Source organism: Equus przewalskii, chromosome 19 (genome assembly GCF_037783145.1).
Source record: "Equus przewalskii isolate Varuska chromosome 19, EquPr2, whole genome shotgun sequence".
Classification (NCBI taxonomy): domain Eukaryota; kingdom Metazoa; phylum Chordata; class Mammalia; order Perissodactyla; family Equidae; genus Equus; species Equus przewalskii.
This window is the reverse complement of record NC_091849.1, coordinates 54,049,271-54,068,770: the sequence shown is the minus strand read 5'-3', so window position 1 is coordinate 54,068,770 and position 19,500 is coordinate 54,049,271. Positions and strand designations below refer to the sequence as shown.

Sequence of the window (19,500 nt, the reverse complement as noted above, 5' to 3'; positions counted from 1 at the left end):
CTCCCATAGGCTACTGAGTGGAGCTCATAGAGAGTGAACAACGCAGAGGGGAATTCCTTCTGTGTTTTAAGGTCAAACGGCACCTACTTACCCACTGAACTTGTGAGGCGTAGATCATCTAGGTGGGGTATTGGTTGGGACAGGAAACAGCAGAAAGGGAAGAGGAGATCTGATTCTTTCAGAAACCAGCAAGTCATAACATTTCAAATAAGTCTGAGAAACTGTATGTGTTTGCTATAATTTGTTCCTTAAGGAAGATTAGCCCTGAGCTAACATCTACTGCCAATCCTCCTCTTTTTGCTGAGGAAGACTGGCCCTGAGCTAACATCCGTGCCCATCTTCCTCCACTTTATATGTGGGATGCCTACCACAGCTTGGCTTGCCAAGCCGCACCATGTCTGCACCTGGGATCCAAACTGGCGAACCCTGGGCTGCTGAAGCGGAACATGCACACTTAACCACTGCACCACCGGGCCGGCCTTTGTTGTTTATATTTTTATCTGAGCTACTGGAGGTCCTACTTTGATAACTTTTGAGGATATCTTGGATTAATTTAAATTTTAAAGTGAACGGTTCTGTTTTCCTTACATGTAGTAGTTATAACTGTAAAAATTTTCAAAACTAAAGACTTGAAAACCTCAAATGACCTAAGGTTTTCGTAAACACAGTGGATTCATCTTATATTTAAATAACAAGGAAACGATATTTTCTTAATTTGTTTTCAATTTATGTAATGTCTGTGCACTTTGGGATATATTCTTAACCAGATCTCCAAAGCTGGAAAGAAAGGCTAAGATAGGAAACCCTAAAAGAACTCTAATTTCTTTAAGTTAGTGTGACGCAGATAAAGAATTGCAGAAACTTTCTGTCCTTAACGGTGACTCAGGATGGCCTCGGTTAGAGCATATGTAATACTTAAATGTTCTAGCAGTGTAACTGCAATTGGAAGGTTCCTCACGTTCATATGTTTTTAGGATGCTCAGGTAGGAGAGGGTAGATTAAAAGCAGATTCTCGGCATTTTATTTTCCAATTCTGGGCCAGTCGTGAGAACAGAAACCAGTAAATTCCTCTTCAGAGCAGAACCCAGGCCCTCTTTGTTCCCAGCCACCGATAGGATACTGTGATGCGCAGCCTCTGCACGGATGGGAAAGCTCGGGATGTGATAGTTGGGCGTGGGGGGTGGGGGTGGCAGCAGGGGAGGAGGACACAGAAAAGCATTTGTGGGGAGAGATTTATGGCGTCTATTGTTGTACACCATTTATGCCTCAGCTTACTCAGCACATCCTACCCTTGTCCTGTTTCTGGATTTTGACAAATGAGGGCAAAAATCATACTGAGTTTGTTCTGTGGCAGTTAAAGTTCGAACACGGATACCCTCCAAACAGGGTAATTTCTGCATATATTCTCAGTTCTGATTTCCTTTCAGAGACTGTCCACACCCTCATCGTTTTGTTTCCCAGCCCGGGAAACCATCCTTGAAAAGGTGTCACCAGTGGCTTCTCGGCCTCTTCTCCTGACCTGTCACTCCTCCCTTCCCTTCTGCAGCCAGCAGCCCAAGAGCAAACCTGACCCCCCCGAAGGGTTTAGCTCTCTCTTCAGATCTGAGGGGCGGGGGGTACTCTGGCCTGTATCTTAGTCTTATTTCTATGTCTTCTGTAGAGGCTACCAAAGTATTGAATACATAAATGAATAAAAGAATTTGAAACTTTTTTCTCACAGTTATTATTAATAGTCCTACACATACATCTTCCTTGTCAAAGATTCAGGCACTCAATCTAGAAATATGCAGGATGAAAAATGAAATATATCACACAATCCCCTTTCCTTCCAGCTTTCACTCTCTTCTGTTGAATTGCTCTTTCTCAATTTGATGTGCATCCTTTATGTGTATTTATTATTTTGCAGTTTTTCACCTAAATATCTATCTTGGGATCTTTTCCTTCGTACTCTGAGCAGGTTTTCTCTTATTAATATTCTATAGGATGGGTGAAATATAATTCATTCATCTCGTCTCCTACTGACTGGCATTTAAATGGTTTCAAATATTTTGCTACAGTAAACATCCTTATAAGCTACTCATATACATGCAAGTATTTCCTCAGTATTCTCTACAAGTGGAATTGTTGGTTTAGAACATTATATGCATTTTAATTTATAGCGGGTACTGCCAAATTGCCCTCAAAAAAGTTTCTGCTGTTGTACATGTCCACCAATGTTTGGGATTATCTGTTTCTCTGTATTAGTTATTGTCATTTTTATAAATGTATTCCAATATGAAGTCATTTGCATTTCCTAATTAGAAGGGCGGTTGAAAATTTCTCCGTACCTTTATTGGCCATTTGCGTTCCTTCTTCTGTGAATTGTATGCTCACAGCATTTGTAATTGGGAAGCTTCTGATTAATAAGAGTTATTCATCTATTTTGGCTATTCTTGGTGTGTCTTATGTATGTAGCAGATATTTTCTTTCAGTCATTTTTTAATTTTAACTTCATTTATAGTGTCTGCTCTTACATCAGTGGTCTGTGAAATTTGTCAGCCTTTGTATGTTCAGTTTCTTTTGGGTTTTGTAACTTGTTTTGAAACACTCTTCCTACCCAACTATTTTTAAAACAGTTTTCTACTTTTTTTTTTAATGTTTTTTGTTTTTTTGGTGTTTTATTTTGAAGACCAGCCCTGAGCCAACATCCACCACCAAGCCTCCTCTTTTTGCTAAGGAAGATTAGCCCTGAGCTAACATCTGCCACCAATCCTCCTCTTTTTGCTGAGGAAGACTGGCCCTGAGCTAATATCCGTTCCCATCTTCCTCTACTTTATATGTGGGATGCCTACCACAGCATGGCTTGACAAGTGGTGCTTAGGTCTGCACTCGGGATCTGAACCAGCAAACCCTGGGCCACCGAAGTGGAATGTGCAAACTTAACTGCTGTGCCACCGGGCCGGCTCCTATGTTTTCTTCTAATGGTTTTGTTTTTGAAATTTTTTCTTTCTCAGTTCTGATATTGTATAATTTATTGATGTATGGCCAGGTAGTATAAATTTGAAGAATTTGTTATAATAGCTTTATGTTTGAAATGTATGTCAGTTCGATGCTTATCTTGAGATATCTCCTTTTTAAGCTATCTTCCTTTCCTTGGCAGAAGGATTAAGGGTTTTTGAAAATGTGAAGAGCTTCTTTATGAAGATTATAATTTAGATATGCTAATAACTCCTTTTTTAATGTGGTTTTTAGCCATATTTGGAATACATAAACAGCAGCTGTGGATTGATTATGCTCTCTTCAAGAAAGGACTGCTACAGAAATTGATGTCAACTTTATTTAAATGCAAATCCTAACAAATAATAGTTATGAAAAAACAAAAGCTAAGAAAGTCATCAGCATTGGGAATTTAAATTGATAAAGACAGTAATAAGAAAGGGACAACCCTGAAACCTTTTCATCTGTCAATTCTGGTAGAAGAGGAAAAATTCTGTTTAACTCATGAAGAAATTGAACCTTGAAAGTGAAAGAAGGGTGTAAATCTTAACCCAAGTCTTCAGATATTTCTATCATGCAACAGCGTGAGAAACTACTGTTGCCAACAGTAATTACAGCAGGGGCAGAACAATACTCACGGAGATCAGCTAGCGGCCCGAAGTATATGGGACTTTGTAGTAGTGACTAAGTTAAGAAATTACTGGGAAATTGGTATGCTTTCACCCATGGAGTCCTAATGTTTTGCAAACTTTTTTTAATGATGAATAATTTAATGACGTGACTTTGGAGGAATTTTTCTAATAAGAATCTTGCTTTTAACAAAATGGGGGCGGTGGGGGGGGTGTGGCTAAGGCTCAGAGGTGTCTCTTCCTCTAAGTCTGTATCCCCACAGAGGCGTGTCACAGAGATCGGGGGGGAAAGTTGGATTAACTGGAAAATGAACATGAGTTGTGGCTCTATACTCATAGAAATAAACCATAATGATGTTTCTATGGGAATATTTGGTATGATTTTTCAACTAAAATAGGAGCAGGGACTCCCTTCCTCCTACTCATTTCACCTACAGCCTCTAGTCACAAGTGATGGTGGCTGAGGCCACTATGGATGAGGGCAAGGCAGTTGGATGAGGGGCAGAGCCGCTGGGTGATGACTGAGTGAGGGCTGCTAGCTCACAGGTGGCCTGAGGTGGGACTTGGCAGAGAGAGGGGTGATGTCTCCACTCTCTCCCAGCTCCCTGGTCACCAACTATACCTTGTCCATCAGTTTCAGGAGCTGGTCTTTTCACGAATCCCAATATTTCTTCCACCCCAGTATTGCTGCTTCTATAATGACAGAAATTTCATAGCTTTTCCCTTGCTATTTTTACTGTACTGTACTCCAGAGCCATTTCTGGGCTGTGGTGGGGAAACTGACCAGATCCTCATCTTCCCTTCCCCCCATCTTTTTTCCACACAGCTCCAACACTTTATATTTTCTTTCTTTCTTTCTTTTCTTGATAGAGCCTTTTGCAAAGTGTTTCCCAATCGTCTTTTAAAATTCACACCTGATCCTTATTAATAAACACGGACATCTCATCCTTGCCCTAAATCCTGACGTGGCCTTGTAGCAAAGCCCTGTGATTACCTCTCCTCTGCTCTTTACTGATCTGCAGAAGGTGAACTCCATCTTTTGTGTATCCCCAGCACTAAAGATTCGGCCAACCCTCACTTTTTACTTTTTGCTGTTTGACTTATTTTGTAAAAGTTAGCATTTTGTTTTCCAAGTATGAAGTTATAATATTGAATAGGCTTTTGCAAACTACATCCGCCCCCTCCCCCTGCCCTTAGTAGCTGTGTGATCTCGGGCAAGTTGTTTAACCTCGAGGGCCTCAGTTTCTTTTTCTGTAAATGGGCATAATCTCACAGGGTTGTTGAGAGGATAACACCCAGTATATGTGTGTTCTATGTATGTGGCTGAGAATATACCTGGCACATATTACTATGTGCTCCCAAAGTGTTTGCCGTCGTCATTATAATCTTCTTTCAGTGAAATAGGTAGGCTCCGGCCCTTCCGTAGAGGAGGCAGGAACTCTAAAACAGAGACAACTGGAAAGGGAGGGAAAGGAAGCAAAGGATACTAAGCAGATACTTTAAACATCTCTGCAGAAGTTGATACTATTTTTTTTCTTTTATGGTATATTTAGAATAGAGTTAGAAATCATATATGGATGGTTGAAACCATACTGGCAGTTATTAATCCAGCAGTGTCTTTTCCCTTGGCATGATCGAATTTGCTGGTTCCCTCTTGCTGAAAATAAGTAGTGATCTTTTTTTATGTGTTGTTTTGGAGTTTCTGTTTGTACAGTTTCTCTTCAGGCAGCTCTATGAGTCTGAGGTTTCAGACAAACATGGGAGTGTTGAAGATGCCTGCTCCGTGGCTTCTTTAGAACAAGGGTTCTCATTTCTTGACTTTTTTCATTTCTTCCTGCTCAGAAGGGAAGTTCTCATATTGGAGACTCCTTGTTTTTCCTGCATTGTTAGATGAGGGATCCTATTGTTTGATAACATATAAAAGAAGTGGGTTTGGAATCAAATTTAAGATCCCATTTAGGCTGTGGAATCTTAGGCTAGTTTCTTAATCTCTTGAAACCTTGGTTTTTTTCATCTTTAAAAGATGATGATGTACCATCCAACTCAAAGAATAGTTATGAGATTCAAGTGAAAATGTATGTGAAGTGTTTATCAAGAAATACTTGATGGTGGTATTGCCCCTGAAGGATATGTGTCCAGCCTGTAAAGTTGAGCTTTCCACATCACCTTCGTAGCACGCATATCAGGGGTGAGTTAAACAAGTTAGGCTGGGTGTTGTTTTTCATTCCAAGGGAATCCTGCCTGGGCTGTTAGAGGAGAGAATGTGATGAGCTGGTTCAGCAGTGAAATCTCACATCCTATTGGCTTGCCTCATTGCAAAAAAGAGAACCAAAACTCTCTTTTTAAGGGGCTTCGTATGAACAGCTTTAAGATTAAAAGGACACATAAATGATTTAGTTTCGTTTTAATAATAGTTGTATTGTCTCCTACAACCTAGTAGAGGAGACTGGCTTTGCTAATGTTTGTTTAAAAGGGGGAGTTGACTAGTTTTCAGATTGGAAGTGGGAGTGTCTAGTCAGTGTTTTCCTTTCTACATGGAAAGTGAACAGGACTCTGTCACATCAGAGTTTGTACGGAAAGACTTTAGGGAACTATCGGACGGCTTTCCTGCAGAATGATGGGGCAGCTCAAGAAAAATGATCAAGACTGGAACGCAAAGCTGGTGGGGCTGATGTGCTGTATGGGTTAGTAGGATTACCCATAACGTCACTTCGATGTTTTCAGACCCGAGAAAGGAAAGGCGACTACCTGTGCTGGTTTGCAGGGCGGGAGTAGAGCAGACTGTGGGGCTCCTTTCTGAAACCTGCATAGGTTTGCATGGCAACGTCTGAGGCTCCCTGGAGGGAGCCTTCCCCCGTGGTGTTGTGCACAGGATACCTGTTGAAATGATCTCAATATTTGTTATGCGTGTGATACTAAATGGGTTTAGCTTTGACTGGATTTTATTGAAAACTAGTCATTGAAGGTTTTAATAGTCAGTGCTCTTTTTTCACACTTAATTGTTTTTCCAAATTCTGTTATTCTTTGCATTCTGTGTCATCATGTGTTTTCAGCCATATTATACTTTATAAGGGGATCAAAAATGTCTATTTCCATTTAAAACTTACTCTATAAATGAAATAATTTTCCAACAGAGGAATGTTATAAAACTTCATTCAGAAAAATAACTGAGTAGTCTGTAAAACCAATAGAATCGGTTAAAGTCTCAGACATGATTTTCCTTTTTTGTTGTCATAGCAACATTGCCCTAAATATAAATCTAAGTGTTAGACATCCCTCACTGAAATGAAATAAAGAACCATTATGAGACTTGTAATTGGAAAATTACATGGTGTAATCTGGAATACTCCCTTTTGAAATAACTGCCTTCTGAAATAATGTGTATGGAAAGTGGTAAATCACGGTCTCCCCAGACTGAAATTATTCCCTGATTGTGAGTTGCTTTCCTGAAGAAAGTGGAGACCCTTAAAGGCCACAGTAACTGTTTTCTCATTATCATAGCCTTGCGGGAGCCTTCGAGTGTTAAAGAACTTCCCTGGTACACCTGATGGGTCTCATCTAGCTTCATGATGCTCTAAAAGTAAAGATTCAGGTTGTTACTGTTAGAAAACAGTATCAGAATTTATGAATTATGTATCTTATTTAGTTAGCTTTATTTTTTATACATTACTCATGTACTTTAGTTGTAGATCATAATCTCCATATATTATCTCAGTATTGCCTGCCAGATATTTACCACCCACCTTACATTTTCAGCCCTGTTTTTGGGCATCTAGCAACAACTGCCACAACAAAACCTCAGTGATCAAAGTAACCTTTTATAGTTGAATTATTTAAGTGAATCTATCATCTGTACTTGGAGGTCAATTATTTGCTTACATCAGCTTTCTTGATATATCACATGGGTAAGAAATTAACCAGTAAGTGATTGGTCTTTAGAACATGTGTTCTACTTCTTTCTGTTCCTTCAACTAGGGGACTAATTGTTATTAATTTAGAAAATAATAAATAGGTTTTATTAGCCATCATGTACCAAGAAGAGAGGAGTTTATATAGTACACATAATACATTAAATTTAATGGGACAGAGTAAATTTGTTACAGTTCATATTGCTATGTGATGATTCAATAAATTAATAAAATTTTGGGGGATAGTTACAGGAATGACTTAGCTTCTATATCAAGTTACATAAAAATGAAATTATCTATTTTAGACTTATAAGGATTTTCAATTAGTAATACATTGTAATGTTTTTTCTTGGTGGTTTAACATTGGGGTCCTAGGTTATTAATTGGACGGAATAATCTGGGTATTACACAGGAAGTATTTCTTTTTCTTTCCCACTCTGTTTTCTATTTGCTGGAGGCTTAGGGAAGCCCTGCTGAAAATGTGACATGAGGACTAGACTTTGGCGCAGAGGTTCTGTTGTTTGCATTCACTGGTCCAAAGTTCACATCGCTCAGCAGGGCCAGGCTCCCCCACACCCTGTCCTGGTTGAGTGTCCAGCACTTCCATTTGAAAGGTGACAGTGTCTTGGGGTAGTGGAAGCACCTCTGGCGGGAATCACAATGCATGGGGTCTGACTATGCTCTTTCAATCTCAGGTGATTACATCAGGGGTTCTTTTCCGTGGAGAGGGCTGCACATGGCTGACCTCTCTTGCTACTCTACTGCCTGTCCTTCAAGCCCCACCTGATTGCCCTGGTCAGGGTTGGTCTTGCTCTCGTTTGTGCTTGCTTACATGCTGGGTGCCACATCCTTTGTTCAGTTGGCACACTTATCACAGTGCCTTCATGTCAGGTGCCCTCTCTAGCTGATGAGCTTTAGAGAGCAAGGCCAGCACTCTTTCTGTCCAGCCTGGTGGTCCCAGTACCACCATGGCACTGGGCTCATCAAAGCCCCTGATAGATGCTGGAGCGAATGACTGAGTATGAAGGAAGTATAGAATTTGCATTTTATCAGTAAGGAGGACTAGTAGACTGCTTCTCTTTCTTTGCTCTTGCCTTAGGTACTAATCAGTAATTTAGGTTCATTCTGAACTCTTTAGGAATAGCAAGGCTGAAAGACATTTAAGACACCGTATATTGCTTTAAGAGATATAGTGGTATATATACCACTGTATTTAAGTATATAAGTAATCAGACATTGTTATTCTGAGTTGAATTGTCCTCTTTGAAACTTAATTAATTCACATCATGACATTTATTTGTTGAATACATATAGGCATTATGGCATCTTCTATGGGGCAGAAGATGAGGTGAGGTGTAGATGATGCCCCAAAAGGGCCGACAGAGGACTTAATAATTATTTGGTGGATAATAATGTTGGTTAACAATTGTTTATATCATTTTTCTTGGCAAAGTAGTTGTGAGCAAAGTGCCTGGGGATTTATATTGGGAGTCAGGCAAATTTAACAATTTTAGCATAAATTCTGAGCATTTATATTCAGATTTAGCAAGCTCTGTCTTCTGGATATGCTCTCTGCAACCTCTTCTCCAATTTTTTAATACCAGTGTTAAGTCAAGAAGTAGACTAGAACTTTGGGGCACTGAAAGGAATTTGTTATGGGCAGACCAAATGGACGGCTATGTTTACATGTTTATGTAAAAAGGGAGACCTTTTTGTTTCTCCCAGACAAGGATAGCAAATGGCAAAGGTTTCAAGGAGGTATTTTGAAGAAGAAATGCTTATGAAATACAAACTAGTTACATGGTCCCTGCCCCGTCCTTTCCTGTTGGCATTAAAGTATATGAGAGCTCCAAGTAGTATGCCATCGTTGAGTAGCTTGGCAAAGAATCGAAACAGAACAAACCCATTGGATTGCTTTACTAAAATTTATTTAACCATTTCCTTATCACTGAACATTTATGTTTTTTTCAAAACTTTTGTTTTGCTGTTGGAAACACTCTGATTTATATTCTCATAGGAACATTTTGTGCACAACCATGGTTGTAGCTTTAGAATAAATTTTAGAAGTAGACTTGCTCTGAAAGAGTGTAGTATATTTTTAAGGTGCTTGATATTTATTGGCAAATTGTTCTAGAGCAGTGCTGCCAGTAGAAATTTCTGTGATGATGAGAATGTTCCATATCTCTACTGTTCAATATGTTAGCCATTAGCATTCATTTTTTTTCAACGGATTACCTCTCTGCTTTTGCACAGTTACATATTAAGCAGCTCATCTTTTTCTTTCTTACTTCTGTTTTTTTGCGTTAATATTAGTAACCTTTGTCTCATAGATATTTTTCCCGGTTGACTTATTTTTATATTTAAATTATTCTAAAGGGCATAAGTACTTTTAATAAATAGGGCAAGCATTTTCAAAGAAACTTTAGTTCCATTAAAATAGTTTAAGAGGGTTCAGGGATAAAGAATGAGGAAGAAAAGAGATGAAGAGACTGAGACATGTCTTACCCCCGGGGGGGATGGAGAACATCTGAACCGTGACGGGAGAAGAAAGAAAACTGCAAATGAAAAAGAAAGAGCTCTTCCCAGATGCAGTGAGGAGGGCGGCAGCAAGCTCTAACGCAGGGAGTTGCCGCCCAGAAGCCTGGAGGAAGAGGGTGGTGTGGCTTTGAATATTAGCTCTAGACGTTGGAAGATTATCTTTTGAAATGATGGCTTGATGAACCAGAACATTCCAATACTCCTTCTCCTTAGATCATAAGGACCCGTCCCTCACCCTTCTCTGCACCGTGTTTGTAGTAACCAGGGCAGGATCGCTCTCCGCAGCAAGGATCTGGTTGGGGTGTTTCTTTTTTACCAGACGATTCCAAATGGGGAATCCAGGGGAGAGGCAGCGTGGTTAGTAATTAAATCAGAGTCCACTTCAAGCCAAAGGGCTTGAATGTAAGTCCTGCGTTTTATCACAACTTTAAACTATTTGCTGAATAATCGTGGGCAAGTCTTTTAACCTCTCTAAGTCTTGATTTCCTCTTCTGTAAAATGGGATGAAACCAGCTGCCCTCTCTCATATAATTGTGAAGACCAAATGAGATGCCACATGTGGTAAAGTTCAGTGCAAGGGCTCACCCAAAGCTAGTAAAGTTTAGTTTAGACAACTTGCTGGTGGTAGTAGTGGTGATAGGGGAGGTGGTACGACAGAATGCGCAGAGGGCATCTGTGTAATGGAGTAATGTTGGCAGATACAACACTGGGAAGAGACCAGTCTGACGGAGAGCTTTTTAACGCTTTCTTACAGATAGCCTAAAGTTGCCAAAATTTAATAAGAAAATTCAAATGCACAAAACAGTATCTTTTGAATACCTTATTTTTGTTTATATGTATAATCACAATTGAAGTCTCTTATTCATAGATTTTACCAACCTTATTTTATATCTTTTTTTCCCTTTCCAGATGAACGGGACAAAGTTCAAAAGAAAACGTTTACAAAATGGATAAATCAGCATCTCATGAAGGTCAGTGTATATTTCTTTCATATCTTCGAATTGTTTTGTTTAATTTATTGTGCAGTAATTGATTATATAGCCCTGAAGCACAGCTTTTCAGTATCAACTTACAAGTTTAAATTCTAGGGCATTTCACATGCGTTTTAAGCATCTGTAATTGTTTGGTGTGTGGCCTGTGGGTAATGATGGGAGTGGGAAGATAAGTACCCAGTGATTATAGTGAATTCTGTGACATTAGTAAAACCTATTATTATTGGATCCTAAAAAATCTTGGCAGTTTAAGAAATATGTAAATATTTATATGTTAGGGCATGGAAAAGCTTCACTTCTCAGTGAGATTTTTTTTCTCTCAAGATTTCAAACCAAGTTCTGGCATCAGATTTACGTGGATGGCAGAGGATGAGAATGGATGAGAATGAGAGATGGATTGTAGAGACAGAAGTCTAGACTCGTTTTACTTCTTCTAGACAGCATGACCCAGGGATTGGTGCTTATGTCTCCGTTTCTCTGTCTATGATGCAGTTAATTAATAGTGGTGGTTCTTAAATTAATATTTATTTGTGTGCCATGGGTCACTTTGAGAATCTGACCTAAGTTCTCCAGAAAAGTACACACGTATACAAAGTTTGCAAACAATTTCATGGAGTTATTGGACCCCACTGAAGCCCTTCCATAAATCTCAGTTAAAGAACCCTTAGAATTTCACAGTGAGCTGTCACTCACTTTTTTCCTCCTTTTATGGACAGCCCTATAATTGGAAATAGGTGATATTTTAAGTCTGTTGTTTGAGACTTGGAAAAAGTTTTCTCATATAGAAACATTATTTTAAATGTGGTCATATTCTTAAGCTATCCTACAAAGCCTTTTTAAACAACATCACGTTGCATTGCAGTGGTACCAATAATGTGATAGCCTTAATAACCCTCTATAAAAGGGATTCTTATTTCAGGGAGCATATCAGAATTTCCCGAGAGGTGTTTCAGTGCCCTCCCTCTCACCGCCCATTGACAAAATCCTATTACCATATTCTGATATGTCTTTCAGGGGCATGTCACCCGGTTCCCAATTAAAAATCACTTCTGTAGGGAGTGTCTGTTACTGTGGGGAGCTGAACCCTCTGATGTGTTGGCAAGAGATAAAAGATTGAGACCTTCTGCTTTGTGATGCTCCTGTGAGGAAATGTATTATGAATTCTAATGAAGGATGCCAACCATTCACCTACCTTCTTCCATGCTGTTGTCTTATCCTGCCCATACCGTGTGCATAATGTGAGCAGGGCTCTTTCCACAGACGGAGGCAGAGATGGGCTGGGATGAGGCGGGGGGAGTGGAACTTTGGAGCTGAAGACTCTGGCAAGATTTTCCCATTTCTGAGTTGAATCCAAGGGAAACAAGAGTTCTGATGAAGAAGTGCCCCTTTGGTGGCTGCTGGCCTAGCAGTCTTTGTAGCTGTCACTGTCAGGGGGTGGGTGTGGGGCGGGGCACAAAGGGTTGCCTCCTGTCTTCTGGACTGCAGCTGCTCTGGTTCTAGGTTGGTAATCAAGTCACAGCTGCTGGCGGGGGCCACCGGAGACAAGTAGAAGCATAAATGAGGATGGACCCCATGGGCACTGTAGCACTGGCATTAGACAGATACTTTTAGGGGGCCTACTATGTGCCAGGCATGTTGGACTGGGCCATTCATCTTATGAGTGGTTCATAAATTGGATGATTGAGTATAAGGAGGTTGCCTTTGCTAAAGATGTCAGAACACTAGTTGAGCTGTTTGAGGACAAAGGCTGTATTGTTTACTCCTAAGACCCATCATAGTGACTGGCAAAAGTATTCTCATTGTATGTAGTATGCATAGCATACAATAAATCGTTTAATCCTTCCAACAGTCCTCCAGGGTGGTTTAATTTAATGGTTACACACACATAGCCTCCTAGCCCGACAGCAAGGGTTCAGATTCTGATTTTCCTGGGATAGGAGACCTCTTTTTTGGTAAAATGGCAAATGTCAAAGATTTAAGGCTTAATTCTGCTGTACCACAGTAAGAATTGGGAAAATAAGCATTTTATAGATAGGTGGCAGTCCAACTGATTAGGGTTATAATCAAATTAGCTTTTTTCCCCCTCGAAATCTGTTGCAGGTCAGAGTTTAAAATTAGCTCTTCCTAAATGAGGAGCCACGTTAGAGAGGGGAAGCTAGGCAGTAGAGTCTTGGCCACCTCCTGCTGTCAGCTGCTTGCATTCTTCTTCTGTTTTGTTCTAGTGTCAGTTCAAAGTAGCCTTTCCTTATAATCCTAACAATTGTGCCCTGAAATTTCTGGCACAAAACTCAAATATGCAAAAACATAGTTTTTTTTAATCTTTCATTCCTTTATGTGTAGAAGTTATAGCATTAACTTCATGTGGAGAAACATAATTAAATATCTTAAAACATTTTGGGGCACCAGACTGTTAAGGTTTCTGTTGTTACTAGTTAACTAGAGAAAATTCAGCCCTCATGTAGTGTTTTCCATATTTGATCCAAGTGATGATAAAAGGAGTGTTGCATGTGTAGTCAACTTCATTTTGTCTCTAAAAGGAATGTTGGACACTGTTATTGTAGGTGGTCATTTGGTCATAATCCAATTAGTGGGAAATATAAGTACATGAATTTTGGATAAAAAATCGTAATATTAGAAAGAAATATTTTTTCTATATTGATTTTCTTATATTCTTCAGCTGAAATACTATATTCAGGGAGAAACAGGGAAAGGAGAGAAGCAGGTCCATATCTTTCTTGCCTTACCATATTCCTCTTCAATTAATGAAAAGTATATTATATGAAGAGTTTTTAATAAAATGGGATCATGTTATATAAATGTTAAGGGAAAGGATGACTGTGAGAAATGAATCAATGAAATGAAAGAGTGGGGCCAGCCCTGCAGTCTAGTGGTTAAGTTCAGCATGCTCTGCTTCAGTGGCCAGGGTTCAGTTTCCAGGCATGGACCTACACCACTCATCAGCCATGCGGTGTCCCACATGCGAAATAGAGGAAGATTGGCACAGATGTTAGCTCAAAGAGAATCTTCCTCAAGCAGAAAAAGAGGAAGATTGGCAACAGATGTTAGCTCAGGGCCAATCTTCCTCACCAAAAAAAAAAAAAAAAAAAAGGAAGCATAATTGATGGGGGAGGAGAGAAAACAGTGACAATGAAATCATTTAGATAAAATTTGAATAATTCTATGTGTATTCTCTGTATTATCAGTTTTAACTGTAGTCATAAATAGCTCTTAAGCCATGGGTGGGGGGAAGGAGGGTCAATGGAGAAAAGAGAGAAGGTGCGAGGCAGGAGGTTAAAGCGGGGAGAAGAGGGGAGGAATGCTGCCTGTGCACTAAGGGTGCCCGTCACAGCCCCAGGGGTGTGCACTGGGATGGCCCTAAGGGGCCCAGGCTCTGAAGACTGCCCTTGCCCTCAGCCTGACTTCTGAGCAGTGTTGACTAAGGCGAGGGATGTGTTCCCCATCTTTTGAAATAATTCTTTAAAATTTTGCCCTTTCTAAATTATTGTTTTATTTGTTTATTTTAGTTTAATATTATGTAATTATGTTATCTTGTTCTCTTCCCCTCAGTTGTGGCTCCAAGGAGAACCATTCTTGGTAGTTCTGCTCCTTGGGGCCGTGAGGTGATTGAGAGGTTAGTCCCAGAACAGGGACTAACTGTTTCCTCACTGGATTTTTCATTTTATAAATAGTATATTCTGCTAACTTGGAAAAAAATTGTCTTTGAAAGAAGAATGTCTCCTCAAGGTTGTCAGTCTGGGACATGTAAGTCAAAGATGGGAGGTGGTAAGAGGTCAGGCACACAGGGTTGTGTCCGGGCTTTGCAATTTATTACTTGTTTGACCGTAACCTTCTCAGGCCCTCATCTATAAAATGGTGGCAATGATCAATTCGTGTGAAGACCTAAATGAGATAGTCCATCTAAGCATAAAGCTTGATACTTGGCATGTTGTGTAAATTGCCTCTGGAGCCCTTCTATATCCCTTATTCAAATCCATTTTTTTAACCTCAAGTACTTTCCTTTTAGTTATTCATTTTAGAGAAGGCTGGGGTTTCAGATTCAGGGTATATTGAGGAGATAGATTGGCCAGTTGCCTCCTTTCCTTAGCATCCTGCTGGCACACTGAAGAATTACTAACTTCTAACTTGAGGTAGTTAACAGGTAATCCTGTTAGCTGTACCCTCCTCCCTACACACCATTCCTCACTTGTTTATGGGTTGACTTTGGGGCCCAAAGGCCTTTTCTACTCCTCTTTTCCTCTTTTTGCACACACTCTTCACAGAAAGGGAGTCAATGAAGACTCATCATACTTCTGAAAGGTTGGCAATTTTTGGTCCTCAGCCATAATTTCACTTAGGTTCACACTTGAAGGGCGTCTTCCAAATCCTCTGGTTCGCTTCCCTCACTCAACAGAAGAGGAAGCTTACCACAGCTGCTTACTGGTGGAGCTGCACTGGAAGTCATGAAACGAGAGTGTGAATTAGAAGGAGAGGCTGTGTCCCAGGGTTGATTTCTTTCTGCACTGTGATATGTTGCAGGTCTGCCAGCAGGTCCCCTTGGCTATGAGGTTGTGTTTACTTTCCTCTACCTTATAATTCCAATTATTCACTAATTATTCCCCGTGATTTAGGAAGTTATGATGTATGCAGCTGTAAAATAGAATATACCAGTGCCTAGGGGATGGCTCTGGCATAGTCGATTTTTAAAAGTGTATGTGATTGAGGAAAGTAAACATTGTGGAACTTTTAAATGATTGCTTAAGTTACTATTACATCCATATGTATAAACGTTTTTTCCTTAAAATATTTGGTTTTTCTCCAGAAAAAATTAATATAGCCTTATTTTATATTCCTCCGAGTCAAAATTATATTTGTTTAAAGTAAACAGATTGCTTAATTAAAACTTATATTTGTTGGTGCACAGGCGTCTCTGGCTTTTTTCCAAATGTATTTAAATTTTAGAATTCTGATATTTCACTTGTGGACTAGGCCTGTCCTTAAACTGATTGTTCTGGCAAGAGTATTTTCCTTTTGATTCATCATTCTTCAGAGTACTTTTAAGAATAAAGTCCAGTTAACATCTTCAACCTGCTGCCTCTACAAGTCTCTTTGCACACTGAGCCGACTGGATTGCCGACCTTGCAAATTATCGTTTGTAGGTAAACGATTGGTGTCAGTAACATTTGTGCATTATTCTTTAGCATCCTTTTAATTATAGTACTAAAATATGAGTTGGTTGTTATTGAAAGTACCTGTGACTTGTTAGCTAAATTTTACCTAGAGAGCAGTTCTAAAATATAAAATTGGTGACATTCTTTTATTATTTACAGTGTTTACTTATGTCCATATGGCACTTTACTAGAGGGTCTCATATTAGTCTGTGTTGTTACTGGTCACATGCAGTTCTGTCTTGCTGCCTAGAAATTTATGACAGTAGTATAAGAAATGGCACCTAAGATTTAAATGCGTATGATTTAGCTTTTGCCTTGCTTTTCAGGGGAATAAAAAAGGAAGCCCCTTATTTTCAGAAGCACTTTAACAGCTATCAAAGATTAGAAAATTCCTTTTTAATTGTTTACTTGGACCAAGAATTAGAACTTGAGCCATGATTGAGAGGCTGTATTCAAGAGGAATAATTTAAGGGGATGAATGATTTTTAGGAGATAATTGAAGCCTGAAGAAGTCCATATAACCTTGCATCCATCTACTGGCAATTTGTAGTGGAGATGTGTTCTTCAGCACTGGTTAGCTATACGATCAACTTATTCCTTAACTTTGTGTAATAAGATGTTTGGTCTAAATTTTAATTTATTGTTACATAAATGCATTTGAAGGCAAAGAGGCCCTGGATGCCAATGTTGAGCCACACCCTGTCTGTTAGTCACCTACTTAGTTAGCACGTGGGAGACACCCAATTGACTATCAGATTTTTATCTCTGCTCCATCATGTCTTTGGAAAGCTTAATTTACTCAGGGCATACATATCCTTTGCCCACATTGTAAAGTCCGCAGCTTCATGGCTTCATTGAATCGGTCCCACTATTCTTTATTTTCTGATTTGGTGGCTGGAAGGAAATGTAAATCCCCAAGTTGAGAACACAGTGATAACTTAAAGGGAATAGGAAAAAAAGCTCTATTTGCTCTGTGTTCTTGACCGTTTCATACTTATTGAGTAATTTTACATCTACAGGCACAGATGAAATGGAAGTTTTGAAGCATTGACTTTATAAAGGGCTAATGAAAAATATCTCTTCTGAAAGTATAATGAAGTATTTTGGTTCTCAAAATCTGCAAATAAGATTTTTTCCCCAAGACTTTAGGCTTATATGAGTGGTTCTTAAACGTTAGCTGCATCAGACTCACTTGGAGGGCTTGTCAAAATAGATTGCTGGGCCCCAGCCCAAGAGCTTCTGATTCACTAGATCTGGGGTGGGGCCTGAAAATTTCCATGTCTAAGAAATTCCAGGAATTTGTGTTTCTAACAAAGTGCTGATGCTGTGGAACTGGGGCTACTCTTTGAGAAACCATGTCATAGATAAATGAATAAATATTATAATTAACCATCAGTTCCGTTTTATATAACCTACGATATTCTAATATGGTTTAAAACATAATAGTAGCTATCTTTTATTGAACCCCTACTTTACAATATTAATACCAGTATTAATAATAATAGCTTCTAATATTATTTGAAAGGTAGCCACGTGCCAAGTTCTGTCACTTTCACGTCTTAATGTATTTAATTCTCATAACAGTCCCTATGGACAGGTCCTGACTATTATTATCCCTGTTCCAGATGATGAAACTGATGCACAGAGAAGTTTCATAATTTCCCAAGGTCATACAGCTAGTCATTCTCAGGACTTGTGTGGAAAATAAGGCTGAGAGATTATGTAATCTTCCATTGGTTGGAGAACAATCTAAGGAGGAAGTGAAAATTACACCCCAGTCTGCCTGACTCCAGATCCTTTGTGCTCTCTACTACACTGAATTCTCAAGGGTGAATCTAGAGTTGAGTGATTAGAGTAGGGGGGGAAGCTGAGCTTGGACATTTGGGCATTGGTCTGATTTCTTTACAAATACGACTTGACATTTAAGTTATTTCTGTTGTATTATAAGAGAAAACAGTGTATATAGTAGAGAAGGGATTGAAAACTTTTTGAGGAAATGTCTGGTTAAAGGCCCGAAGTGTAGAATTTGGAAGCAAATTAGGCTTTTATAAGCATGAAAAAAATAGTTGATTTGGGGGTCTGGCCCCGTGGCCGAGTGGTTAAGTTCACGTGCTCTGCTTCAGCAGCCCAGGGTTTCGCTGGTTCGGATCCTGGGTGTGGACATGGCACCGCTCATCAGGCCATGTTGAGGCGGCGTCCCACATGCCACAACTAGAAGGTCCCACAACTAAAATATACAACTATGTATTGGGGGGGGGGGTTTGGGGAGAAAAAGCAGAAAAAAAAGTTGGCAATACTTGTTAGCTCAAGTGCCAATCTTTAAAAAATAAAATAGTTGATTTGGTAATCTTGACAATTTCAAGATAGTAAGAAGTACATGGAAGAGTATGAAATGGTCCCATGTAAATGAATGGTAGTTTGGGATTGAGAAATTCTGAATGTCTTCTCAGCATGAAGAATAATGATTTCTTGGTGGTAAATTCCTCATCAATAGAAAAAGTCCAGAATTGCACTGTTTACTTTCAATGCACTGTTTTGAACTTCAGTATAATCAGGGCTGTATTTGAAATAATAGTTTAGGAAGTCCTCTGTTTTCATGCAGCTTGCTGTTTTGTTGGAGATATTAAATACATGTGTCTAAAACTATTAAACAGTTATGCAGAGCAGCAGAGAATAAAGTGTCAGAAGGAGTGGCAAACAATGAGGGTTTTAAGAGATCAGATCCAGGAGGCTTTGGGTGGCTCTCAGTGGTCAGGGCCTGTGCCAGGGCAGGGAATTGACTTAAGCTGGGTGCAGAGGAGAGATGGGGCCGAGGGGAACACAGTCAGCCTTACGTGCTGGACGGCAAGGGTTTGCTGGAAGGAGATCAGGTTGGACAGAAAATGGTGAAGCCAGGTAAGAAGCAGATGTGATTGGTTAGCCAAGGATGTTGTTGGAAGTTTTTGAGGACAAGAGCAACATGATATAACTGGCATTTTAGGAAGAACCTTTCATTTTATACACAGGCATTAAGGAACTAAATGTAGCTATGTTGTGAATTCCATGACATGGTTGACTTTGTCTTCCCATAATGGCTTCCTGTCTGCTGAATGAGAGAACCTCCAGAGAGGTGACTACTGGCTTACCCTAAGGGACTCTCTTGATTTTCCCCTTTTCTTTCTATTGGGTACTTGGATGAAGTCAGAGAAGTCTGCTGATCAGATCTATAGAGGGGAAGAATACTCAGTGTAATAGATCAAGAAAGCTGGACCTCTAGTCTCATCAAAAAGACAAAATTTAACAGTGAAAA

The 19,500-nt window shown here is 39.6% G+C and overlaps 1 protein-coding gene across 38 annotated transcripts in view; it reads left to right on the top strand.

Moving 5' to 3' along the window:
• Positions 1 to 19,500, top strand: part of DST (dystonin) — a 440,625-nt gene that overhangs the window by 180,676 nt on the left and 240,449 nt on the right. For 34 of the 38 annotated variants that reach the window (XR_011530133.1, XR_011530132.1, XR_011530131.1 and 31 more), the window contains one exon: positions 10,961 to 11,022. Coding sequence is in view for 35 of the 38 variants with exons in the window: in XM_070586335.1 (XP_070442436.1) it covers positions 10,961 to 11,022 (62 nt within the window). In the remaining 3 variants the exon portion in view is untranslated. Of the gene's footprint in view, positions 1 to 6,122; positions 6,290 to 10,960; positions 11,023 to 19,500 lie in introns of those variants that run through there. The other 4 variants (XM_070586332.1, XM_070586327.1, XM_070586324.1 and 1 more) reach the window with 4 other exon arrangements.